The 27,481-nt window shown below is 42.3% G+C and overlaps 1 protein-coding gene and 1 long non-coding RNA gene across 6 annotated transcripts in view; one reads left to right on the top strand and one right to left on the bottom strand.

Moving 5' to 3' along the window:
* Positions 1–1,411: 1,411 nt before the first annotated feature.
* MRTFB (myocardin related transcription factor B) overlaps positions 1,412–27,481 on the bottom strand; it is a 149,792-nt gene continuing 123,722 nt past the window's right edge. For all 5 annotated transcript variants that reach the window (XM_077275161.1, XM_077275164.1, XM_077275162.1 and 2 more), the window contains exons 11-15: positions 26,201–26,356; positions 25,613–25,771; positions 23,790–23,930; positions 18,608–18,668; positions 1,412–7,999 (exon numbers count right to left, since the gene is read on the bottom strand). In XM_077275161.1, the coding sequence (XP_077131276.1) occupies positions 7,494–7,999; positions 18,608–18,668; positions 23,790–23,930; positions 25,613–25,771; positions 26,201–26,356 (1,023 nt within the window). In that variant the 3' untranslated portion in view covers positions 1,412–7,493. The remainder of the gene's footprint in view (positions 8,000–18,607; positions 18,669–23,789; positions 23,931–25,612; positions 25,772–26,200; positions 26,357–27,481) is intronic.
* LOC143786002 (uncharacterized) lies at positions 17,432–23,787 on the top strand. The gene is made up of 4 exons (XR_013218197.1): positions 17,432–17,569; positions 18,797–18,888; positions 22,204–22,302; positions 23,664–23,787. It is a non-coding gene; the product is annotated as an uncharacterized LOC143786002 (long non-coding RNA).

Below are 27,481 nucleotides of genomic sequence, written 5' to 3'. Positions count from 1 at the left end.
CTTACACTACATAATGGCCATTATAAAGTTTAACTAATCATTTGTCCCGTGTTCTCTTTTTTCCTGCTGCCATTTGAGACCGATTTCTGTTGCATTTCACTTAGTAAATCTCCACTCCAGGCTCCATAACAGGCAGTTGGTTCTATATAAGAAACAATTATGGTAAAGTGGAAAATTCCTTCAATTCTCCAACCACTTTATATGGTAGATGGATGAAAACTATTTTACGCAGAATCTGAAGGAACCGCATATTTTACTAGCCCAAATTTCATTTCTGGCCAGGATTTCTCAAGCTGTCATATTTTAGCCTCATACGAGGATGTCTTATTTCTCACAAATTGCTTACACAGCTCTGTACGTGAGGCATAAAACCAGAATGGATGAAGTCTGTTTCTGACCACAAGGAACATAAAAACCAGAATTATTGAGGCTATTTTTTAAAATTGGCACAAGAAGGATATAATATTGTTTCCTTGTTCCTGATAGCTAAACTGCAGGCAGCAGCTACTGAAAAGGATTTACTAGAAGAAAAATAAACTCCTTATAGACCTTCACTTCATGGGCAGTCATGGCTACAGCAGCACATGAATTACGAATACGTATGAAAGGTTTTCTGTTTATCTTGGTTGCAGCGTCACATCTGATGCACATCACGTGACTACAGATGTCAATCACTGACCTCACCGCTGCGGCCAGTGATTTACTGCAGCGGTCATATGGGTTATGACACTGTAGCCAGAGTAAATAGAATACCTGCATGGAGGATGGGGACATGACGGGGATGCAATTCAAGAGTATGCATTATTTTATGTATTTCAGCTGTAGCAGAACTCAGAAAGTTGCCTCTGTCCACATCACAGCTTTCAGTGTACGTTGTATAGTGATAGAGAGCTGCTAATCAGTTCTGGGGGTGTGGTTGGACCAGGAGGCACAAAGAAACAAGTCCAAGCAGTAAATCTCCTGCTGATAAAACACTCATTGTATTGAAACAACAGCACACAGCCTAATAAGTGACACATCGCCATAATCAGTGTCTCAGCCCCTACCTAATGCTGTTCTCAGATTACATAGCAAAAACCTGCTGATAATTCCCTTCAAGGCAACACACACTTGGCACATACATCGTTTTAATGAAGAACCTGAAGGTGTATTTCACAATTTCTACCATAGCTTTAAAATAATATTTTCTGCTTAATGTGGCCTTATATACTTCTTATCATAATATAGTGTGAGTCCTTATTATTAGCAGGGAGAAGATGTGACAGAAGAATCTTACTTAATGTGAGCACGGTCAGGTACTATTACTTTATGTTGTGCTTAGTATAAAATGATGGATGTAAGAACAGAAGGTGTAACAATACAGGAGTCGAGCGAGGATGTTTTATCAAAAGAAACATCAATGACACCGACATAAAAGGAATTTATTTTTATTTTGAAACACAAAAAAATGCAGAAAAAATGATGCTCCTATTCAACAATTTATCAGTAGCTACAACATTGCCACTATGTACAAAATATCCAATGATAAATGTGCTACACATATAAAAATACAGTATGCAATACAATATGTACAATGTGCAAAACATCTGGCATTCGAACATCATGATATGGAATTGATCGCATGGGGTGCAAACTGCAAATACAAAGGCATCAAAAAATCTCATAGAAAGGCAATCCATGAATGGGCCCCTGGACAAAGTCACATTCAGATCTACCGGGGTTTACAGAGGCAGCGCAGTCATGTCATTTTAAAGCAGCGAGCGACCAAGAACACAGAACATCACAATAATTCTTCTGCAGACAATAGTAAAGATGGATCTAAACCATTCACCACTTTATTAAGGTATTAGGAATTCATTTTTGAGGTTTCCATGTAAAGTCCTAAGCACACGATCATCGCAATGTTTTACTTTGGCAAGTTAACTTGTGCGGCTTCATCCTCATTGTGTTTAGCCTAGTGTGTCTTACGCCATCTTGGAGAATACAGTAATTTTGGTTAATGATCTTGTCTATTTTGAAGAATGACTCCCAAGACCATCTTTTGCAATGTCGATTCTGTGTACTGATTGCGGCTTTCTCCCGATATCACAGCAGTTCTGGTTCTTTTCTCCACCATATGAAAGTCAATAAGATTCTTACTTACAGACGTCGCTTTCTCAAAGTAATCCTATAAAACTCGCATTGGGGATCTCATAGGATTGCATTAAAAATGGAGCTTTCGGACTTAGGAGAGGTCATTGTGATCTGGCTAGTCTCATCGGTGCTCATATGGCACAGAAGATGACCAGGACTGCTGTGATATTGGGAAAGGCAACGATCAGTAATTATATAAACTCTTGTACTGTGTGTATAAGAAACATCACAAAGGGCGCAAATGACGACAGCTCAGGAGAGAAACTTCAGATCCCATACTGGAGCACTCAGTGATAATAGAGCATGGCCTTCCATTCAGTAGCTCCCATCTAGCTACAAACCTGTCACTGTGAAGGACCTGGCATGTCTCTGCATTACACAGACAACCCATTGCTTCCAACAGGCACCTTGTAATGCTTCATTCGTCCTGTGAAGGCACTGTAAGGGAATACAATAAATAATAGGGCAATCTTGTTAATTAGCTTTATATTTATATATATTTACCTATTTTTCTTAAATACCTAAAAAAATGCTACTTTGTCATCTGTATTCCTTGTGAATATCGCAGGCTCTATGTGTTTCTTGGTTCATTTAGACCAGTGAACTACAATATGTGGTAAGAGTATAAATGCCAACAGGTCCCAATGGTTAGGGGCCCACAAGTTAGAGGCCACTGATGCCGACATGTAAGGGGTTGCTCATGTTCATTTTTCAGGAAAGGTATGTATCCCTTCCTCTCCCTTGCCACTGCAGGTGGGGTGCGCTCCTGAAGACTGTTGGGTCAGGCAGTATGGCTGAGCCGCTGGCCCCAATGCTGCGCTGACCCAAGTTGCTAGTGGAGGCACTTCTGCCTTTGCAGCATGAGAGAAGCCCAGAGATACTGGATGCGGCCAGCTTCAGAGCAGCACCTGCAAGCTGGACAGGTCTATGCCATGAAGACCTAACCTTGGCTATAAATTAAAGATCCCTCCTTTCTTCAGAATGGATAGGATTTTTAACAAGATGTCATTTAAAAGTTGCTTGATTTTACAAGCACTTTTCAATTTTACCTATGTAATAAGATGAGACCACCCCTTTAAAGGGAATCTGTCAGCAAGTATTTGCTATGACAACTGAAGACAGCATGAGGTAAGGGTTAAAACACAGATTTCCTCTCTTATAAAGCTCTGTGGTTTTGTTTGCTGACTATGATTGTTGTTTTAGCACCAGGAGCTTATCATTGCTGTGCATGCATGCTCGTCCGACACGCCCCCTCCTGTGATAAGCAGTTCACTGTCTATAAACTTTGTACACAGAGAGCCTGGTGTGGGCGGGGCTAGCTTCCTCAGCTCTGCTGTATTGCTAAATCTAAACACTCTGAATGTGCCAAATCAGCTGCACCCAGTAAACTAAGTGATACATCGTTGGATTCAGCTTCTCTTTGCCTACATCAGGCTGCTCTCAGAGACCGTAGAAAAAAAAACTGCTGACAGATTCCCTTTAGGCTATGTGCACACGTAGGGAGGGTGCTCTGCGGGTTCTCCCGCAGCGGATTTGATAAATCTGCAGGGCAAAAACCGGTTTGTCTTGCGGTTTCCGCTGTGGGTTTACTCCTACTATTGATGCTGCATATGCAGCATCAATAGTAATGTTCAAAATAATAAAAAAATGGTTATACTCACCCTCTGACGTCCCGATCTCCTCGGCGCTGCATGCGGCGCTCCGGTTCCAAAGATGCTGTGCGAGAAGGACCTTCGTGACATCACGGTCATGTGACCGCGACGTCATCGCAAGTCCTGCTCGCACAGCAACCCTGCGACCGGACGGCCGCGTGCAGCGCTGAGTATATCATTATTTTTTATTTTAATTCTTTTTTTTTTTACACAAATATGGTTCCCAGGGCCTGGAGGAGAGTCTCCTCTCCTCCACCCCGGGTACCATCTGCACATGATCCGCTTACTTCCCGCATCGTGGGCATAGCCCCTTAAGGTGTTTAAAAGGTTTCTGTACATTGACACTTACACTGTGTCATATGTTGCCTGGGTCGAGTTGTCAGTGTACAATGATATACAGATTTCTAGACAATACAGTCTATGGATCAGTCACAAATAAGGACTTTGGTCTCTCCACAGTCTTGTGTCCAAAGAAGTAAAGAATATCTATTCAGCCCACAATCTTGGCTCTGAGGCACGGTGTGTACGTTAAAGTATTCACTTATAAAAGCACAAAATTAGTAAACGCAAGAGCCCTTTACAGATGAACTATGATAGATAAACCTCTCAATGATTAGGGAATATGATTATTATACTGTACTCTTTAAGGATTTGCCTTAATATAAATACACAATAGGTGCGCACATTGCTAAATAAGCTGACAACCCTAAGGTGATTGGAGTAAAATATCAAAACTAATGAGTATTATCAAACCAACAAACTGGCGGCATGAGCTACATCAAATCACTGCTGAATGTAAAGCTAACCATTGCGGGAGCAAGTGTAGATTGACCGATAGTCACCTACCCAGCCCAAAAAAACCCGAAAACACAGTGGCACAACTTCATCCATTTGAATGCCAAATGGGATTACTGAGGACAGGAATCTCTACACCAGAGGTGTCAAACTGCATTCCTCGAGGGCCGCCAACAGGTCATGTTTTCAGGATTTCCTTAGCATTCCACAAGGTGCTGGAATCATTCTGTGCAGGTGATTAAATTATCACCTGTGCAATACAAGGAAATCCTGAAAACATGACCTGTTGGCGGCCCTTGAGGAATTCAGTTTGACACCTCTGCTCTACACCTCACTACTGAGAATAGAATCACAATTGAAGGATCATGTGCTATAAGCTCAAAAAGTTCAGGGACTTTTCTTATAACTTTTTTTTTCTTGCCTCATTATTGCCATTTTAGGAAACCCTCATGGGGTTGCAGCTTTGCATCATCAGGACAGATGACAGGTTCCCTTTAAAACATTTAAAAGCCACATAGGAGAACACTAATTATATGAACTGGAAAGTAATACGGTATAGCATAAATTAGACCATATCCACTTTTTCCAGAGTTTCCCCAGATTACGGATACACATACCTTACAATAGGGCTTCTTTTTATGAGCAATGTTGACAGCCGGCTGGGGCTACTCCCAATAATACATACTGTTGGACAACGTATCACACACCATAAAAATATATACGTGGAGCTCGGCCTTATTAATATTCTTTTAGACGTCCTAAAGACTGATTGTACTAAACTGATATGAAACGAGACACTGGCCCTGATGGCTTTTTTAGCGGATACTCCGTGATCTGTAACAACATAGCTAGCCATACGCAGTCAAATATAAAGTCATGCATGGGGCGAAGGAAAAGAGACAAGGTCCTCAGTATCTATACACGAGCACAGATAAAGTCATGAATCTAAGGAGTCATTAACGACGATGTCTACATTATCCTAAAATGTTAGAGTTGGAAGGGACCTCCAGGGTCATCGTGTCCAACCCCCTGCTCAATGCAGGATTCACTAACCCATCTTAGACAGATGTCTGTCCAGCCTCTGTTTGAAGACTTCCATTGAAGGAGAACTCGCCACTTCTCATGGCAGCCTGTTCCACTCATTGATCACCCTCACTATCAAAAAGTGTTTTCTAATATCTAATCTTTATCTTCTCCCTTTTAGTTTCATCCCATTGCTTCTCGTGTTTCCATGTGCAAATGAGAATAAGGATGATCCCTCTACACTGTGATCTGCTATTTTCCAAAAACAGTGTCACCCTTAACCATGGGTTGTGCGGTAATCCAGCTCAACCCCGTGATCTTAAGTGGGGCCAAGATGCAATAACAGGCAAAGCTTTATCGTCTTGAATTGGAAGAAATAGACCCTTTTATGTAATACCAGACCATGCCTTTACATTTTAAAATTTCCTATAGAGAAGCAGAATGAGCATTTAACATGAGGATCATTTAATGTGATCGTGGAGATTTTTTTAGTTACTTAAAGAACCTGAAAAATAAAAAGAAAAGAAAAATCCCAAATTTTTCAAAAATTTGGTATGGTGGCTAAAACTGAACGTAAGGGTTGTCACCCCAGTAGCATACTCCTGGAACCAGTGACGACAGGATGATATTTTTGCGAATCATTACTCTCCAAAAGAGTAACATGGAACCGCTTTTTTAATTTTATTCTCATGAATTAAGTCAGAAATGCCAGGCATGACTATGGCAGATTCCCCTCCTTGTAGAATTATGCCCATTATTACATGCAGAAATAGCGTGCAGCTACTCTTAGTCAAGAAAACACCAGTCTATTTTATATATTTACATCATCATCTCATTTCTCCATTGGTATATTTGCGCTTATAAGTATATTTACAACGTTTCAAAAAAAATATTCTATATACACGTCTCTCTGTAGTGGACACGTCTGAGCCCATATCCCTTTCTTCTCCCACATAATAGACTAGAATTTGATATAGTCTAGTCTAACCGCTTTATAGTTTGGTGCATGCCGTTTTGGGAATTCTCCCCCCCCCCCAAAGAAAAGCCTGTGCTCCTAATTTCTAGCACGCGACCTCTCCATAAAAAACATTATTTCACACAATTCTGTACAGTATATTACAGTCAGTTTCAGAGAGGAGGCCGTAAAAATCCCTTTGTTCTCAACGGTTACAAAAGGCGATATAAAATAAAGCAAAACCAACATGATCTGTAAAGTTTCATACAAAAAAAAAATAACAAACTGCTCTGTAAAACGGATACACTGAACCTGCATTTTCCAGCAACACAAATACCCTTGTGTAATGATATGTGAACATTACTTATGTAAAATTTAGCATTTTTTTAAGAAAACAAAAAATGTATACGCTCTTTAGGATGTGATAGGAAAATGGCAGTAAAATGTAGATTCTAGTAATGTAAGGTTTAGATCATGCTGCCATGACAGTTATAGCCAATTACGCTTTATGCAAAGTCTTCGCGTATCTCGTGAAGAGAGTGAACCCTGAACCAGTCAGTGCTTTGCCGTGTATTTTTGTTGGCTCAGCCTGTTCACAGGAACAGTCAAGTGCAGTTACTTTAGTGGAAAAAAATGTGGAAAAAAAAAAAACAACCATACAGACACCATCGCTAATGTAGTTTGTGTACAATTACCCCAATGATCATTCTATTTTTCAATCTCCTAATGCTTTCAATCAGCATTGTTGACCTACCAGGACTGGTTACCGTTAAGGTACAGTGTAGTGTCTCTCCCTGGTGGCCCGCCAGTAACATTTTTGGGAATCCAGTGCAGTTAAAAGCTGCAGATCACTTTGTCGCCTGCTGTTTGGTGTAACTGCGGCAATTACAACCATGTTCCAGCCTATATTAAAATCCCACATCTACAGTTCACGTTTATTCCCATTGTAACTGTAAGTCGTTAGTGTCCAAAAAGTCAGTGGAGAACATGCTGGGGATAGTGGAGCTTAAGGGGGTAAGAGAAGAACCAGAACTTGTAATATCCAGCCACTCCATGTTGTCCAGGTTGGCATCTTGGAGATCTAGGGATAAGCAGCTATTTGCAATGAATGGAGTGTCCGTGGTCTCCATCGGTGTGGGATCATGGTCCAGTATGCTGTGAAGATCATCGATTAAAGAAAATGTATCTCGGCCATCACTATGGCTTTCTAGGTGAGGAATGCTCGTTCCTGCCGGTAGAGTTCCATCTAAGAAGGCCTCCAGTTGGCTTTCCAAGCTGATAGACAGGTTGCTTGTGGGTTCCAAAGACAAAGGAGGGGCAACATGTATCTGTGGTGGCGGCCTCGATACTACCGTGTTCACCGGCATGGTGGTTACATTGGCAGTAACCGGTCTCATCTTTGATATTGGAGAAGGTTGTTCTTTAACGAGTGGAGATATTTCTGAAAGATCAAAGTAGACAAGGTTAACACTTCTAAGCGCGTCGCTTAAAGAAATATATAAGGAATACTGTGTGATTTTGCTGCAGATTCACCACAGATTTTATCCCATTTATTGAAAGGGAGGAAATCTGCTGTGAAAATCCAAGACATAAATGAAAATGCCGTGGACTAAAACTCTTCAAAGTGTGGATGGCATGTGGAAAAATCTCATTCCTTCTGGTACTACTGTAATAAATCCGTCCTAAAAATCCACAGCAATTCTGCACCATGTAAACATTCCCTAAAGCAGCAATAAATATGAAGATGAACCACCTATGTCACGGTTACCGAAATAGACTAAGGGCATAGTCAGACGGCTGTAGAAACTGGACCGAGATCAGAACGCAATGCTCGGACTGGCCAGCGGCTCTCCCGACCAGAGCGTGACAGCGGCTTAGAAATGTATGAAGCTGTCACATTCAGGTCGGGAGAGGCGCTGACCAGTCCGAGCATTGTGTTCTGAGCTCGGGCCAATTTTTACAGCTGTCTGACTGCTTCCTAACAGCCAGTAACGACACCCAGTTCCGGTATGAAATCATACGAGGCAGTGATAATGACTATATAGATGACTGTCAGATATGTCTTTGTAGAAGATATCTCGGGGACCTCCCAAAACATTTAGGGGTTGATTCTCTCACTGGTCTTGATAAGGGGGGTGTTTTGGAGCAGACACTCCTGATTCATTAAGAGGCTCAGGACTCTTAATAAATCAGGCGAGGCACATAGTGGGCCGAAAATATTAATCCAGCCCCTGTTCCACCCAATTTTTCAGAGCTGGGGTGAAAATGTCATGAAAATGCCAAAAGTTGCTTTTTTTTTGCCCAATCTCATGTTGCGAAAAAAAAAAGTGTGACATTTGAAAGTTCTTTTTTCTGCCAGAAAAGCTTTGATGAATCACCCCCTTAGCGTATTTATGAAGGATACCAGTATCTGTTTGATCTGTTCAAATCAAGCACAGGAGTTTGGTGCACCCTTGGTGTGGCCAAACAGTTCTGGACACCTTCCCACCCACTTGTATTTCATCCATCTCCGCCCTCTCTTACTTGATTGACAGTACTCTATTTAAAGGAGCCAGAGGACAGTGTAGGTGGATGGAAAAGAAGTTAGTGTGAAGATGTGCTGAGCTGTGTGGCCACAGCTGGGGTGCACTGAGCTCTTGTGCTTGGTTTGAACAGTCATTTTGTGCTGATAAACTTCTTTTAAGAAAGGAGGAGAAAAGACACTGCAGGAAAACTGATGATAATACCAAGTCTGTCTAAGGTCCTTATGGAGTTTGCAAATGTTAAATATTCTGTATAATGCGGGGTGAGTGATTCTTGTCTTTATTAAGTGCTGCCTGAATGTGAATCCGTTCCTGTGCACATCAGACAAGCAGTTAGCAATAGCAGTTGTCAGACACACAATGCCTTTAAAGGGAACCTGTCACCCCGTTTTTTCCGTATGAGATAAAAATACTGTTAAATAGGGCCTGAGCTGTGCATTACAATAGTGTATTTTGTGGATCCCGATTCCCCACCTATGCTGCCGAAATACGTTACCAAAGTCGCCATTTTCGCCTGTCAATCAGGCTGGTCTGGTCAGATGGGCGTGGTGACATCGCTGTTTCTTCCCCCAGATCTTGCATTTCGCATCTCGGCTTCAGGAAAATGGCCGCCGCGATCTCCATCTGCGCACGCGCGGCATCCCGTGGCCATTTTCCTGAAGCCCTGAGCAGCAGAGCGCTCCATCTGCGCACGCGCGGCCACAGGAAGATGGCCGCCCCCACCGATCACCAGGGGAATAGCGCAGATCGCGCTCTTTTCCCTCCCCTGTGCAGTGGATTCGGGACTTGGGCATGCGCAAACCACTACGCCACCAATGGAAAACTAAGCAAGATCTGGGGGAAGAAACAGCGATGTCACCACACCCATCTGACCAGACCAGCCTGATTGACAGGCGAAAACGTCAACTTTGGTTACGTATTTCGGCAGCATAGGTGCGGAATCGGGGTCCACAAAATACACTATTGTAATGCACAGCTCAGGCCCTATTTAACAGTATTTTTATCTCATACGGAAAAAACGGGGTGACAGGTTCCCTTTAAGGAAAGATCATGGACAAAGCGCTCTGTTGTTTTCCAGATGTATACATTTATCCGGATCCAATTTTAAACAGAATATCCTCCTAGACAATAAACCCTTTTCTCAGAGTCTGATACTAACCGGCACTTGTATTCCCAGCAGTGATAAATTACCGACAACCAGCCTTCAACGCTAATAGGTTTTCCAAACTGGAGGAGTCATTTCTTTGTATGCCATGGGAAACATACAGCACTAGTATTGTTATCATGTATAGAGCCGAACAAAGCTTTAAAGTGGCGCCTAATCCTCGGGAAATATGGAACATAGTAAATCAACGCTAGATATATGCCTGGCTATAGATACCGTATAGCTGCAACGTGAACTTCTGAGGGGCTGCGTATATGGGAGGAAATTAGGTGTATGGAAAAATACATTGTCCTTGATATAAATACTCTTACATGTGCATTTTATTAACCCATTTATCTTTTATATAGTGTTACAATTTTGCAGTTTAATTGGATCAAAAATAAGGGCAATATCAAAAGGGCCCTGAAAGACCCCCAAATTGTCCATTCTAGTAAATACAGTAGGGTATTCACCGTAGGCTTCTTTTATCAGAACTCTGCATTGTGATGTTCCTCGGTTATTTTTCCTGGTAAAGTATGATTAATTATACAACTGGGTGTCACCAATCCCCTCGCTGATGTCTCTACACACTCGGGAAACCTTCGGTACTAATTGGAAAGTGTCAACGTGTAGGGACCATAACTAAGGGGAGAAGAAGACCTAATTGTCAATTTTGGGGATAAGTGGACAACACCATAACACTGGGTTTTACTACAACTACTTATTGGGGGGCCTGATTGGAAACACTTGTCAGTGTGATGTCCTATTCCTAGTGAGGTGACCCGGAAGTCTGGATGTCTCTGATGATCAATGGTTTTTGGAAAAGTGCTGCTTAGCCTAGAGGAGCTCACTAAGATCCATGGACAACCATGTCTTACAAGTTCCAATCAAGACTTCATCTACTCTGCCTCATAGAACAGGTCCTTTCATGTGACCTTTCCCTTTTAGGGCTGATCCAGACGTCCATCCAACACGGTCCAAGCATGGACCCCAATGCACAGACTGACCGATGGTCTCCTGGCCTGAGTTTGAGGGCCTCATAGAAGTATATGAAGGTGTCACGCTTGGGTTGGGAGACCCACGGCCAGGCCATGTTTGGACCGTGCTGCACGGACATCTGAATCAGCCCATCGGCTGCGATTCATCTGGAGTGAAAATAACTGCAGAAAAAGCAAAATTTAGTAGGAACCCATGGATGGTGTGAAAATGCTCACACACCGATGGTCTCGAAATAGAGGAGGAATGAGAAGAGATTTTAAGATAAAGGGATACAGTAACTAATTAGGGAAAAGGTGCGTTGTACGTGAATACCTGAGCTGAAGGAAATTCATCGTTTGTTTTTTTAATATATATCTTTTTTTCCATTCATTTACTCTGAAAAGAGAGACTTGTGCTGGGCCGAGGATGTGGTTGAAATCCAAACGGACGGCTAGCTATCAAATGTTAAATCTCAGCACTCTCATTAACATCACTGTTCTCTGACAGCAAGATGAAACAGAGCTCAAAATTGACCGCTTGCCATGAAAATAATCAGCCTCCGCTTTCTCCGCTGAGTATTGTAATGGATTCTCAAGCTGCAGGTCTTCACTCAGTCTCCCTTAGGTGCTACATATAAAAGGGAAATGATGTCATGAGCCACACGCACCCATTAAGTGCTGAGAGAGCCTGCACTAAATCTCATCTTCCTTCAAAGACAGAAATAAGATGAACTGGAGAGAAAAATGCTATTAAACCCATCTACCGATAGTGCTAAGACTGACAAATTTATAGTGAAGTCCATAAAGAGCTGCGCTACCGAGGAGGATCTGGAGAACGCAAAGCCAGGGAGCATTACTGGTAAGGACACCGTGCTCCGACATCCGAGTACAACCACAGTCACGCACTTCACTAAATCTGTAAAGAACACAGGCTAAACTCCGATTTTACAAGACAATTTTTAAATGTGGATTTTAGGTGGAACTAAAATGACTAAAAGCAGTGTTTTTAGCCAGTAACAATTTTGCAAATGTCATTACTATTCTCTAAAACACAAGCAATGATGATGCTACTCAAAATATTTAAGGGAATCTGTTTGAAAATCTATTGACACCTTTATATTTTCTATCTGTTGCTGCATTCCCAATTAACATTTCTATTTATATGCATATGAAGCAGTAAGTGCCCCCGGCACTTACAGCTTCATTTGCATATGATTGAAAATTACAAATACTGGAGAAAGCAGCAACAGATAGAAGACATAAAGGTGTTGATGGATTGAGATTTCAAGACCTGCATGCCTGTATATGCTGTATTGGGAATAGATCTTACTGACAAAATCCCTTTAATACTATTTCACCAGTGTAATGATCTCAAGCCTATTGTCATCATATTCTGTGGTACTACAACTCCTCCTAGGCTATTAGTGGAAGCTTAGAACGCTAGTTTCTCAAGAGCTACAGAGGTATAGGAAGAAGTTTACTGCTCTACATCGTTTTCATGCTAAACAAATGGTATAGAACCTGCAGTCCACCATTAAATGAGGGTGAACATGTAAGTATCTGTGACGCAGGCCACTCGCACACCTCCTGCATTGGCTTATTCCTGTTTTGTCTCATCTGTTATCACCCCGGCTTGCCTTCTCGTTTATCCTGATCTCTTCGTTCCTGACCTCGGCTACTAATTCTGTACCTGTGCTGCCTGCCACAACCTTGGACCGTCTGACTTTTGTCTCGCCCACTGCACCCAAGTCTCTGACACTTCCGGTCAGCTGCTGCAGTCCCGTGGACTGCTCTGGTGTCCACCGGTGGCCCAGCCTATCCTCACCATCAGAGGCTCTAAGTCTAGTGAATACCCGGTAGTCACTTAGTCATGCCCCTAGAGGGTAAGCCCGACCCGTGGCACAATGGGGCTACACCCACCAGCTTTACAGTATCAATGCCAACAGTGGGAAGTGCTGCCATGTAGTTAACCAGCAAAATGGCAGAAAATATTGCTTGTGCCCGTTATATGACATATGAACGCTCACAGCAATGCAGAATTTTCCATCAGCGGGATGTGCATAGGAATACAGCTATATTGTTAGTATAGTGCCCTGAGGATAATGCTGCCTATTGCTGCATGCACCCGACACGCCACCCAATGTAATGCACATTGGGCATGACGCAGGGCAGAGATTCAGACACATGAAGCAAAATCGTGCAGATGGTGGTAATTATGGTGGATGCAGGTTTAGATACATGCAGAAAAACTTTGCAGATACTGAGCATCATGGTTTATGGCCAAACACCCCATAAAGGGAAATAAACTGGGGTATATTTATAAAAACCAGTGTAGGAGCTGACCGAAGATATCTACCGGGACAATGCTCTGCCTTTACCTACTATTAATTTTGATAATTCTTGTTCTTTGGTGATGGTGTCATCAATGTTTATGAAGCTTCAGTTTATTTCATTTTTTTTGCTTCAGAGGCTTAAAGTATTCAAACTTGTTACAGCCGGTAGAAACTCTTAACCCCTTAAGCCCCGAGGGTGGTTTGCACGTTAATGACCGGGCCAATTTTTACAATTCTGACCACTGTCCCTTTATGAGGTTATAACTCTGGAACCCTTCAATGGATCCTGATGATTCTGACATTGTTTTCTCGTGACTTATTGTACTTCATGATAGTGGTAAAAATTCTTCGATAAGACTTGCGTTTATTTGTGGGAAAAATGGAAATTTGGCGAAAATTTCACAATTTTCCAACTTTCAATTTTTATGCCCTTAAATCAGAGATATGTCACACAAAATACTTAATAGGTAACATTTCCCACATGTCTACTTTACATCAGCACAATTTTTGAACCAAATTTTTTTTTTTGTTAGGGAGTTATAAGGGTTAAAAGTTGACCAGCAATTTCTCATTTTTACAACATCATTTTTTTTTAGGGACCACATCTCATTTGAAGTCATTTTGAGGGGTCTATATGATAGAAAATAACCAAGTGTGACACCATTCTAAAAACTGCACCCCTCAAGGTGCTCAAAACCACATTCAAGAAGTTTATTAACCCTTCAGGTGTTTCACAGGAATTTTTGGAATGTTTAAAAAAAAAAATAAAAAAAATGAACATTTAACTTAAATTTATTTCAGCTCCAATTTGTTTTATTTTACCAAGGGTAACAGGAGAAGATGGCCCGCAAAAGTTGTTGTACAATTTGTCCTGAGTACGCCGATACTCCATATGTGGGGGTAAACCACTGTTTGGGCTCATGGCAGAGCTCGGAAGGGAAGGAGCACCATTTGACTTTTCAATGCAAAATTGACTGGAATTGAGATGTGATGCCATGTTGCGTTTGCAGAGCCCCTGATGTGCCTAAACATTGAAACCCCCCAAAAGTGACACAATTTTGGAAAGTAGACCCCCTAAGGAGCTTATCTAGATGTGTTGTGAGAGCTTTGAAACCCCAAGTGTTTCACTACAGTTTATAACGCAGAGCCGTGAAAATCATTTTTTTTTTTTAGCCTCCAGTTTTGTATTTTCCCAAGGGTAACAGGAGAAATTGGACCCCAAAAGTTGTTGTGCAATTTGTCCTGAGTACGCTGATACCCCATATGTGGGGGGGAACCACCGTTTGGGCGCATGGCAGAGCTTGGAAGGGAAGGAGCGCCATTTGGAATGCAGACTTAGATGGATTGGTCTGCCAGAGTCACATTGCGTTTGCAGAGCCCCTGATGTACCTAAACAGAAGAAACCCCCAACAAGTGACCCCATATTAGAAACTAGACCCCCCAAGGAACTTATCTAGATGTGTTGTGAGAACTTTGAACGCCCAAGTGTTTCACTACAGTTTATAACGCAGAGCCGTGAAAATAAAAAATCATTTTTTCCCACAAAATGTTTTTTTAGTCTCCCAAATTTTTATTTTTCCAAGGGAAACAAGAGAAATTGGACCCCAAAAGTTGTTGTCCAATGTGTCCCGAGTACGCTGATACCCCATATGTTGGGGTAAACCACTGTTTGGGCGCACCGCAGAGCACGGAGGGGAAGGAGCGCTGTTTTACTTTTTCAACGCAGAATTGGCTGGAATTGAGATCGGACGCCATGTCGCGTTTGGAGAGCCCCTGATGTGCCTAAACAGTGGAAACCCCCAATTCTAACTGAAACCCTAACCCTAGCCCCAACCCTAATGGGAAAATGGAAATAAATACATTTTTTTTATTTTATTATTTTTCCCTAGGTAAGGGAGTGATGAAGGGGGGTTTGATTTATTATTTATAGCGTTTCTTTTAGCGGATTTTTATGTTTGGCAGCCGTCACACACTAAAAGACGCTTTTTATTGCAAAAAATAGTTTTTGCGCCTCCACATTTTGAGAGCTATAATTTTTCCATATTTTGGTCCTCAGAGTCATGTGAGGTCTTGTTTTTCGCGGGACGAGTTGATGTTTTTATTGGTGACATTTTCGGGCACGTGACATTTTTTGATCGCTTTTTAATTGCGATTTTTGTGAGGCAGAATGACCAAAAACCTGCTATTCATGAATTTCTTTTGGGGGAGGCGTTTATACTGTTCCGCGTTTGGTAAAATTGATAAAGCAGTTTTATTCTTCGGGTCAGTGCAATTACAGCGTTACCTCATTTTTTATGTTTTGGCGCTTTTATACGATAAAAACTATTTTATAGAAAAAATAATTATTTTTGCATCGCTTTATTCTGAGGACTATAACTTTTTTATTTTTTCGCTGATGATGCTGTATGGCAGCTCGTTTTTTGCAGGACAAGATGACGTTTTCAGCGGTACCATGGTTATTTATTTCCGTATTTTTGATCGCGTGTTATTTCACTTTTTGTTCGGCGGTATAATAATAAAACGTTGTTTTTTGCCGCGCTTTTTTTTTTTTTTTCTTACCGCGTTCACTGAAGGGGTTAACTAGTGGGACAGTTTTATAGGTAGGGTCGTTACGGACGCGGTGATACTAAATATGTGTACTTTTATTGTTTTTTTTTATTATTTAGATAAAGAAATGTATTTATGGGAACAATATATATATATTTTTTTCTTTATTTAGGATTTTTTTTTTTTCACACGTGAATGAGGGGGGCATCATGTTATAGGGTCAGATCGCTAATCTGACACTTTGCAGAGCACTGTGTCAGATCAGCGATCTGACATGCAGGGCTGCAGGCTTACCAGCGCCTGCTCTGAGCAGGTGCTGGTAAGCCACCTCCCTGCAGGACCCGGATGTAGCCCCGCAGCCATTTTGTATCCGGGGCTTGCAGGGAGGAGACGCTCGGTACAAGGTGAGCACATCGCCTTGTAGTCAGCTGATACCCGGCCGTGCTCCCCCCTTGAGCGCGGCTGATCGCTATGACGTACTATCCCGTCCCTGGGAATTGAAGTCCCAGGTCACCTTGACGGGATAGTACGTCATATGGGATTACGGGGTTAAAGGGAATGTGTCAGTAGGATCAAACCTCCTAAGCCGTCTATATGGGCATGTAGGTCATAGGAAGCAGAATAAAATGATACCTTGATATCTGCGATCTAATCTTTTACCTCCGATATAATCCACGTTTTTCTTAATATGTAATACGATCTATGGGCCGGACATTGACACTGACAGTCTGCTCTCCTGATCTACATGTCTCACACTGGTAACACCCCCTTTTATTTAAAGTAACCTCTGGAGGCAGATTCTTGGGGAGATCTATGTCCGGCCCATAGATCCTAACAGTTCATTAAGAAAAACGTGGATTTCTCTGGAATAAGACATCGGATTTCCAATATGAAGATATCATTTTATTCAACTACCCATGATCTAAATGCCCATATAGATGGCTTAGCAGGGCTGATCTTACTGACAGATTCCCTTTAACCACTATTTGCAGCTATATTCAGAAACATGGTGGTACGGTGGATAATTTATATTGTACTTGTGGGAATAGCTTTACTCTAAGCTAATCTGTTGCGCCATAGATCGTTAGATCTTGCAGGGATTGAGCATTTTATTAAAAAATCCCATGCAAAATTGAAAAACTGTATATTCAGCCCAGCAAAGACTTCTAAGGGTTAACAGACTGCAGCAATGAGTTCTGCATACAAAAGATGGCTGCTTTGCCTTCTCAATTCATGGTTTAATTTTCCTTCAGCTGTTACTTATTTAAGTTTGGCTCCAGTCTTCGAGTCCTCGGCCAATATGCCTGTAACACAAGTCTGTCATTCTCCTATCAGCAGAGCTGCTCATTGAAAGTGACTGTCAAGAAGCTGAAGTTGTGTTGTGGGCTCCTGACGGAAAAGTGCAAAGAAAAGAAAATAACCCCGGCACCCGCAGAAAAAGTGTCCTGAAGACCATTCCTCTAGACTTCAAGAGTTCACGATTAATTGGTAAGAGCTCTGCTGTCGTATCTTTCAGGAGATCTGTAAAGTCTCAGCTTGAAAATCATAATGTTATGCTGGGAAGATCCAGCAGTGTGATATCTTAAGGTAAAACACAGCGAATAGATGTTTTTTGTCCCCAAAAAACGTGATGTTAAAAAATAAAGTCTACACTCCACAGGGCTTCCTGAGGGTCGTCACTTGGGAGTTTTTTCCCCCCAGAAATTATTAAAAAATTAATGAAAAAATTAAACATCAGAAATCAGTAAAAACAAGGGTTTATTTGACATGCCATACAATACAGTGATCAGTAAATGGTGAAAAAAAAAAAAAAGTTTTTTTTCTGCATTAAATCCTTAGGAAAAAAAACTTACGCTAATGTAACTGAATGGAAACCCCATATAATGACACTTACGTAAAAGTAAAAAGTTATGGATGTTACAACTAGGAATAAATGAACAAAAATAATTGTCTGAACATGTGCATCACGAGAATGTCGTTGTATGTATGTGTGCTTAATGTGTACATGCGCATGTATTCAGTATTAGTATACGCACATTTTATCACATTGTTCCTAATGTGAATATGTATGTAAATGTGCATGTGTTTATACTAATGGGGAGGGAGTCCAGACTGGAGATCTGCACAGGAGACCCTCGCTGTCAGTGTGGCCCCCTGATGACTTATTGTACTGATCCCGGGTTACAGCCTACATTACAGACCAGAGCTGCAATCTCCTGGCAGACGTTGCATAGTCTACAAGTGCGTCCAACATCTGAGCTGCTATAAAATGGAAGGGAAGGATTGTTTCTTATATCGGATTACTTCAATGTGTGTTAATGTGAGGACCGACCTTCCCAAAAATGCAAATTAGTAAGGAATGCTGGGAGACTTCAGCTCTAATGTTTGCAGAATTGTTAACGCAGCTTTGGACAATATTACAGGCTGTAACTCAAGACGACAAGTGAGGCAAAGTCTATATAAAGATGATCTACTTTTACTGTAGAAAACTAGATAGCCAGCTGACATGGCCATGCTTCTTCTTACCTCCACTTTTGATGAGGATGTCGAACAGGTCATCCATCTGCTGGCTATGTGCGTTCGGTGCCTATATAGTGATATAAGTAAGACACATGAAATAGACTGGAGTAGCAACCACATACCGCATAGCAGAAACACGTATAAGCAGGATAACAATAGTATTTATAGACACAAAAATGTTTTTGACCCCAACAGGAGTCACCGGAGTCCACTGCCCGGCTGCTCTCTGCTAATGTCACTATGTGAGTTGGTACGAATCGTTTTCCAGCAGTCACTCCAGAGACCAGGTCAGTATTTTCTGCCCACTAGATGGGACCTCATGAACCACCTTCTACCTCCTGGCGTTAGCGGCTCTTCTATTGATTAGCAAGCCTGGTATGTCGTCACCTGTGCGTTACGACAACGATGACATTATGACAGGCCCGGCTAATCAAAAGAAGAGTCCCAGATGCCAGGAGGTAGCTCTCAGGGTTTTCATCCAGCAGCCTCAGTTTACTGATATGGGCGCTCAACTTGGTCCTGCAAATCAATCTATCTATGCATGACATAGATGTGAGGGTCCAGCAGCTGGCTGCCACCCTTGTTTCATCTGATGTGACACTGGATAACATGTCATCAGTGAGAAGAGCGCAGTTCAGAACTGTACATTAAGTATCTCACCACTAGAGGGAGCATAGTGTATGAGTTATTATAGAGATAATCTCGATGTACACCACTAGAGGGACCATAGTATATAAGAGGTTATAAAGATAAAGGCTATGTACACCACTAGAGGGAGCTTAGTGGATAAGAGTTATAGACATAAAGGCTATGTACACCACTAGAGGGAGCATAATGTATAAAAGTCATAGAGATAAAGGCTATGTACACCACTAGAGGGAGCATAGTGGATAAGAGTTATAGAGATAAAGGCTATGTACACCACTAGAGGGAGCATAGTGGATAAGAGATATAGAGATAAAGGCTATGTACACCACTAGAGGGAGCATAGTGGATAGGAGATATAGAGATAAAGGCTATGTACACCACTAGAGGGAGCATAGTGGATAAGAGATCTAGAGATAAAGGCTATGTACACCACTAGAGGGAGCATAGTGGATAAGAGATCTAGAGATAAAGGCTATGTACACCACTAGAGGGAGCATAGTGGATAGGAGATCTAGAGATAAAGGCTATGTACACCACTAGAGGGAGCTTAGTGGATAAGAGATCTAGAGATAAAGGCTATGTACACCACTAGAGGGAGCATAGTGGATAGGAGATCTAGAGATAAAGGCTATGTACACCACTAGAGGGAGCATAGTGGATAAGAGATCTAGAGATAAAGGCTATGTACACCACTAGAGGGAGCATAGTGGATAAGAGATCTAGAGATAAAGGCTATGTACACCACTAGAGGGAGCATAGTGGATAGGAGATATAGAGATAAAGGCTATGTACACCACTAGAGGGAGCTTAGTGGATAAGAGATCTAGAGATAAAGGCTATGTACACCACTAGAGGGAGCATAGTGGATAGGAGATCTAGAGATAAAGGCTATGTACACCACTAGAGGGAGCATAGTGGATAAGAGATCTAGAGATAAAGGCTATGTACACCACTAGAGGGAGCATAGTGGATAGGAGATCTAGAGATAAAGGCTATGTACACCACTAGAGGGAGCTTAGTGGATAAGAGATCTAGAGATAAAGGCTATGTACACCACTAGAGGGAGCATAGTGGATAGGAGATCTAGAGATAAAGGCTATGTACACCACTAGAGGGAGCATAGTGGATAAGAGATCTAGAGATAAAGGCTATGTACACCACTAGAGGGAGCATAGTGGATAAGAGATCTAGAGATAAAGGCTATGTACACCACTAGAGGGAGCATAGTGGATAGGAGATATAGAGATAAAGGCTATGTACACCACTAGAGGGAGCATAGTGGATAGGAGATATAGAGATAAAGGCTATGTACACCACTAGAGGGAGCTTAGTGGATAAGAGATCTGGAGATAAAGGCTATGTACACCACTAGAGGGAGCTTAGTGGATAAGAGATCTAGAGATAAAGGCTATGAACACCACTAGAGGGAGCATAGTAGATAAGAGATCTAGAGATAAAGGCTATGTACACCACTAGAGGGAGCATAGTGGATAAGAGATCTAGAGATAAAGGCTATGTACACCACTAGAGGGAGCATAGTGGATAAGAGATCTAGAGATAAAGGCTATGTACACCACTAGAGGGAGCATAGTGGATAAGAGATATAGAGATATAGGCTATGTACACCACTAGAGGGAGCATAGTGGATAAGAGATATAGAGATATAGGCTATGTACACCACTAGAGGGAGCATAGTGGGTAAGAGATATAGAGATAACGGCGATGTACACCTTTTACACAGGTTGTTTTTCATTTGCTTCCGAAATGCAACATTATCAACTTCCTAATTAGTTTTCATTTATACATTTTTATCAATTTGCTGCTGCAGTGTCCATAAGTCCCATCTAGAAAAAAAAGACACAACCACACCAGGCGAGCACCACTGGGGATGTTCTTTTGATACTGTCTAACCTAGATAAGACCCTATTTGCGCTTTTTATCCTATATGTACCTCAATGCTGCTCCACCCTCCTTTCACTGTTAGAGATATATAGGGAGGGGATTGTTCACAGATCTGTGATGGGGAAGGGAGAAAAGTGTTTTATGGAGGGCACTGAGAACAAGCTGTAGGCCAGGAGAAGAGCTCATGGGAGGAAATAAGTGCTATGGTGGAACTGTGTTTATGCATGAAAACCAGTGAAGACAACTTCACTCTAGACACACAAAAGCTCACATCCAGCCTGTATTACAGGGGGGGGGGACGCTCCCACAGGAGAAAATTGAAAACTTGGATTAGTGCTGTAAAATGCATATCAGGGGGTCTGAAAATGAGTAATAATTGAATACTGTGTGCAATTTTGGTAACTAAGGGTCAACACTGACATACGTAAAAATCATTTTTTCCATGTCAGAGTTGTCCATAGCCTTTAAATGTATAACCAGTATGTTGTGCGCTTCTTGGCTCCCAGTACTGGGGGCATAATTTTATGTTTATGCAGGAGATCTGCAGCTCTGTACCAGAAATAGCATCTTGGAAAGATGTATTTTGATTAGTGATGAGCGAACGTGCTGGGATAAGGTGTTATCTGAGCATGCTCGGGTGTTAACAGAGTGTCTTTGGCGTGCTCGAATAATATGTTCAAGTCCCCGCGGTTGCATGTCTCGCGTTTGTTCGACTGCCGAAACACATCTATGGCATGCCTAACAGACAATCAATGCATGTGTTGTGGCTGCCGAACATCCACAAGACATGGAGGCACGGGAACTCAAACATATTTTTCGAGCACGCAGAATACACTCGGTTAGCACTTCAGCATGCCCAGATAACACCTCACCCAAGCACATTCGCTCATCACTAATTGTAATCTCAAATCATAGCAATCGGTGGAACACAGCCGGGATATCTTGGGCTCGGTGATGTCTTACTGCAATCTGTGAAAACAAGCCTCTTACAGGAACGTTTTATTAATTTCCTTTTTTATTCTGCATTGATGGTTTCCACTTCTGTGTGACAGGTGTTTCTAATACCTGGGCTGTGACTCACTGACACTAGCATAGAATTCAACGCATCACCTCCAAAAGCCTGTATGACTACAGCCATGGTGGAAGAGAAGGTAATAAAGGCAGAAATCAGAGAGTGTACAAGAAAACAAACACACTATATGACCATGCATCGTCTACACACAGTTATCACAATTTGTATTTTATAGTGTGAGGCAATGTGTGTAAGTGCACCAGCCTCATCAGGTCTAAGACATCTATTTAGTAATATTTGTAGTCTGTATTGTGAAATCTGATTACAGATCCACTTTAAAGTGTAATTGCAAAGGTGTAACTCATTTCCTCTGCTACTTGTCAATGCAAGAAAATTAGTATTCCGAGGTAGTTTTCCAAGGTGCTCAGATTTTGGAAACAGCCCGACATCTGCACAATTCACAGAGTATGGAGTTGAATGCTGCTGGCAAACCTGCAGGGCGCATCTATTAAGGATGAATGGTATGTGCATGATTGACCTCAGCTCCACTCTTCAGAGCCGTCGTTCTTGGGATTGGTGGGGGCCATTGCTGTTGGACCCCCAACCATCGGACACCCAACTTGAGCACACCCCTGTGAAGGGAACCTGTTAATTCTGAACCATGTGCAGCATGAATCAGATCGTGGCTGTGTGATTGCAGCCAGGTTACGCTTCCCACTGAAAAGCTCCAGGGGACCATAGCGGGAGACACAACTAGTCCAGTGTGGTCCCCCCATAAGGCATGTCCTTTCTCTGCTCCAGGTAATGGACGGGTCTCTCCCTATGTACACACATGGGAGAGACCTGGCAATCTCACGGAGCGGACTGGGGGCCGCACAGGACTAGTCAGGCCTCTCCCCATAGTCCCCGGCAGGTTTTACAAACTATGGCCCCCGATTCAGCAAAGCAGTTTTGCCAGAAATCTAGCATAAACCGCTTTGAAAGTCGTAACATTTCTGCGCAACTTGGAGTTATGTAAAAATAGTGAGACTTTTGGCATTTTCATGCTGGTTTCTTCAATCTTGGCCAAAATGGGCAAAGCTGTAGCAGAATTGGGGCGCGACACCACAGCTTGTCTAATTCATGGTGAGCTGAGGGGTTCCTTACTCCAGAAATGTTATGCCAGTCCCTGACTGGAGTAAGATTTGGGCGTACGCCTATTGTCAGACGCTCCCGATTCATTAAGAGACGTATCTCTCAATGAATCAGGAGGGTTTGACTCCATCTCGGCCCCTCATCAAGAACGACGTGAAAGACGTACCTGGCTGCAATCACGCTGCTTGTGGTTAGGGCAGCGGAGTCTAGTAACAAGTTCCCTTTAACCTTGTACTTATGGCCCTATTATAGAGAAGAAGGAGAACAGCGCCACATCATGGCCAAAATGTGACACTGATGTCAAACTTTACTATTGCCCAGAGAAATAATATTGTGTCCAAGATTTGTGTGTTCCTTGCTTCATAGATAAAGAACAAGATGGGTTGTGGAAGAAGCATGTCTATTGGAAATGGATGAATCTCCTTATAATCAGCGGTGGCGCCTGTGCTGAACATGGAGTCACTTCAGTGATATGTCTGCAGTGTAACCCACCTCGGTGTGCGACGGAGGCTGAATATTCCGAGCTTGCTTGATGGCCTCTTCATAACGAGGAGGGTCTTTATTTTTAGAGGCTGAGCTGTTGAACCCAGAATGCTGGACGATGTACTGCTGGGACGGGGATGTGGGGTTGGACTGCGGAAAGAACACAAGGACAAGTGCAATATATTATCTGACAACACGGACTGGAATCCTGGGAAGGGAAAAGTAGAAAACAAATGGCATGGAAATAAAATCACTTTTATTACACAGTCATCCTGCTCCAAATCTCAATAAACCTAGAACAGCTTTTGGCTTTAACATTTGGATACCCGTTTTATTAGTAAATGAGCATCGGCACCAGACAAGGCTGCAACAATCCGGGGGTCCTGTGAAGGGGCTATCCAATGTCCAACGAAAAATGGCAATATATGTATACAACAGAAAAATAAATGCTTCTCACCTCTTCTACCCTCGAGGCTCCAGTAAAGACGCACTGGAGGTTCTCCTTTACTTTTTTTTTTTTTTATAAGTGACCAGCATGTTATCATTGCAGCCAGTGTCTTCTATAGCAGTCACGTGCCGTACTATTGGTATGATGGCTCGGTTCTCAATCACCGAGGGAAAGAGGCAAATTTTTATTTTATTTCACATAACTTTTGCTGTTGTTTTAATTCATTTTTTTGTAGAAAATGGATCTCATTAACTGTAGAACCCTGTACACATAGCAGTTTAACTCCTAACATTTGCAGCTGCAAATTTACTGAAAATGAAGTTATACCCTCGGAGTATACCGCTGGTTTCTAGGGAGCTTTGGTCCCGATTCATCAAGACTGGTATTTTGTAAGTTGGTGAAAGGTGCGCTGAAGTATGATGTGACAAATTCTCTGCCCAGTTTTGATAAATTTTAATAAAATAAAAATGCCAAAAGTTGCAAAATTTTTAATCAACTACTAGTTGAGAAAAAATGTGGTGACAATTCAAAAAGTTTTACAGCAGAATTTTGGAGAAATTTTGCCCCAAATTCATCTTTTAATAATAGGATCTGTGCGGGAACTCCTTAGGTACACTGTAACATTTTGGGTTATTCCCATCATTAGAAGTTATCACCTATCCATACAACTGATCTTGAGAACAGAGCCCCCACTGAATGGAGCGGTGGCACCACTCCTCCATTCATTCTCTATGCTTTTTCAGGTAGTCTTGTGCACCACCACCCCATTTATTTTTACGTCTGGCCACCGCACCAGTTTCCAATCTTGGGATCAGTGGGAGACAAAGTGGTCGGACCCCTAATTTTATTCCCAATGGCAATAACCCTACCAAAGGGGTCTTAGGAAGTTGTGTCTTCATGAGTGCACTGCTCCCCTGCCTCCTGAGGGTGGTGCTCTTATAATATAATCACTGACAGGTCTGACCAGCGCCATGTTTGCACCGTTGGCCCGAACAGTGCACTCTTTCCTGCTTGCTGTAAGCAGGGGCACTTTTTTCCTCGGCAGCATCGGAGGAGCACTGTTGCCCTGAAGCAGGCCAGACCCAAACACCGTCAAAGCAGTTCTAGGAGACAGGCCACTGCCAATGATATGCAGAGGTGGCTGGTAACCAAGGCAACAATCAATACACTGTAGAATTCAGAATCCCTCCATTCTTGAGAACGCAAATGATTTTCAATAAGAGTTAAATTGTAAAGTTGTTTGTTTTTGCAATTCTACCCATTTAAGAAGAGCAGACGAGCACTTTTCAGCTTGAGTAATGGGATCTTTGCTCATGTTTGGGAGTGAATTTGCTAAAATTTCACAACCGAGGACAATAAATGCACCTGCATGTTAGATACTAACCTTGTGAAGGGTCGTCGGCCCGTTCTGTACTGGCGCTGCTGGCTGTGTTCTTGCCACCTGGGAAGTAGTCAGTGCATTATTGTTGAAGGATGGAGGAACTGTAGTGACAGGGTTGGGTTGATATGAAAATACGTTGTTTGACGTTGCAGGTGGACAGACCTAAGGACAAGAATTACAACGAAGACATTTATCCAAAGTCATAGACAAGCTTGTGTATTATATTGTCGCATATTAAAGGGGCTCTCCATCTACATTTATACAAAACCAATTAGTAATCCAGATGGGAATTATTAGTGGGATGGATGCTGCATGGAGGCTTAGGGGCATTTCTGGCCTAGTAATCTAGACTTTCCTACAATACATACTCAGCAGGAGACTGACAGGCCGCGTGAATCAGACGGGAGGCAGTATACAAAGTACGACATCACTGTGTAACGCTGTGTACTAAATAACTGGCCACTGTCTCCCCCTGCTGGACAGAACGTGTAAGACATTTTTCATGGAAACGAAGAACAGAAAAATGTGTTGGCATATAATTATAGGAGTAGATAAAGTGCCTCGTGTGTACAGTCTCAATGCATCACAAACCTTTCTGGGTTGTGGATTCTGGTTGAGCATATGTGGTGTAAATTTCTCTTGTGCTACCGATGCCGGCGGTTTCTGAGAGGCCGGTGCTTGGACCAGAGTAGCAGGGGTAGAGTTCATGATTGAAGGCTGAGATGTACTTGGTGCTTGTGGTTGAGCCTATGGATTATATGCAGACATGAATATAGGAGAGTTTGCAGCAGAAAATGCCTCTTAATAGTTACATGCAATTCCTGTTCTGATACAAATCAGTTCTTCACTAAAGAGAATTTATCAGTAAGAGTCAGCCGTCTATACGGTCATGTAGGTCATAGGAAGCTGAATAACATGACACCTTCATATCTGGAATCCGATGTCTTATTCCAGAGAAATCCACAATTTTCTTAATATGTAAATGAGCTGTTAAGATCTATGTCCGGCCCAGAGATCTCCTGAGAATCCGCCTCCAGAGATTATTATAAATGAAAGGGAGCTCTACAGTGAGATCAGGCTGTCAGTCATTACATGTCTCACACTGGTAATGCTTCCTTGTAATGCGATGAACAAACGTGCTCGGATAAGGTGTTATCTGAGCATGCTCGATTGCTAACGGAGTTGTGCTCGAATATGCTTGAGTCCCCGCGGATGTTAGACAGAGGCAACACATGCAGGGACACAATGCCTGCATGTGTTTCGGCTGTTGAACAACCGCAGGGACTCGAACATATTATTCGAGCACAACAAGGATACTCAGTTAGCACTCGAGCATGCTCAGATAACACCTTACCCCACTTATGACCAATAATAAAGTGATTCCTATCTTGGACTTACTCCCTTTCATTGGAGGAAGGGCTTATTGTAGATTTTTGCTCCTCAGTTGAAATTTGAGACAAACATGCACCATAAATGGATCTGCTGCGGATTAAAAACCTGCACCACACGTTAATTTATGGGGGGGGGGGGGGGGATATTATTCCACAATGTCTGGATGCAGTCTGGTAAGAAAGACCTCAGAGAGGATATAAACGCGGTGACGGCGTGTGGATCCTAGGACGTTGTCTGACTCTACAAAATAACATTTGGGGCAGCCAATAGATTTATTACATAGAGACCTGACCTGGCTGTGGAGAGTGACTGAGCATGTGGGACTCCCAGCATTCAGCTCATTACATGGACCTGCACACTGCTATGCACTTTGAACACAAGGTGGCGTCATATTATATAAAAAAAATGTCCTTACTCTTTGCTGGATTTTTTAAAGGGCTTATTTCAGGACTATATTAGTGTTGTACCATGCTCCTATCA

Source organism: Ranitomeya variabilis, chromosome 7 (assembly GCF_051348905.1).
Source record: "Ranitomeya variabilis isolate aRanVar5 chromosome 7, aRanVar5.hap1, whole genome shotgun sequence".
Taxonomy (NCBI): domain Eukaryota; kingdom Metazoa; phylum Chordata; class Amphibia; order Anura; family Dendrobatidae; genus Ranitomeya; species Ranitomeya variabilis.
This window is presented reverse-complemented; position numbering and strand designations above follow the sequence as displayed.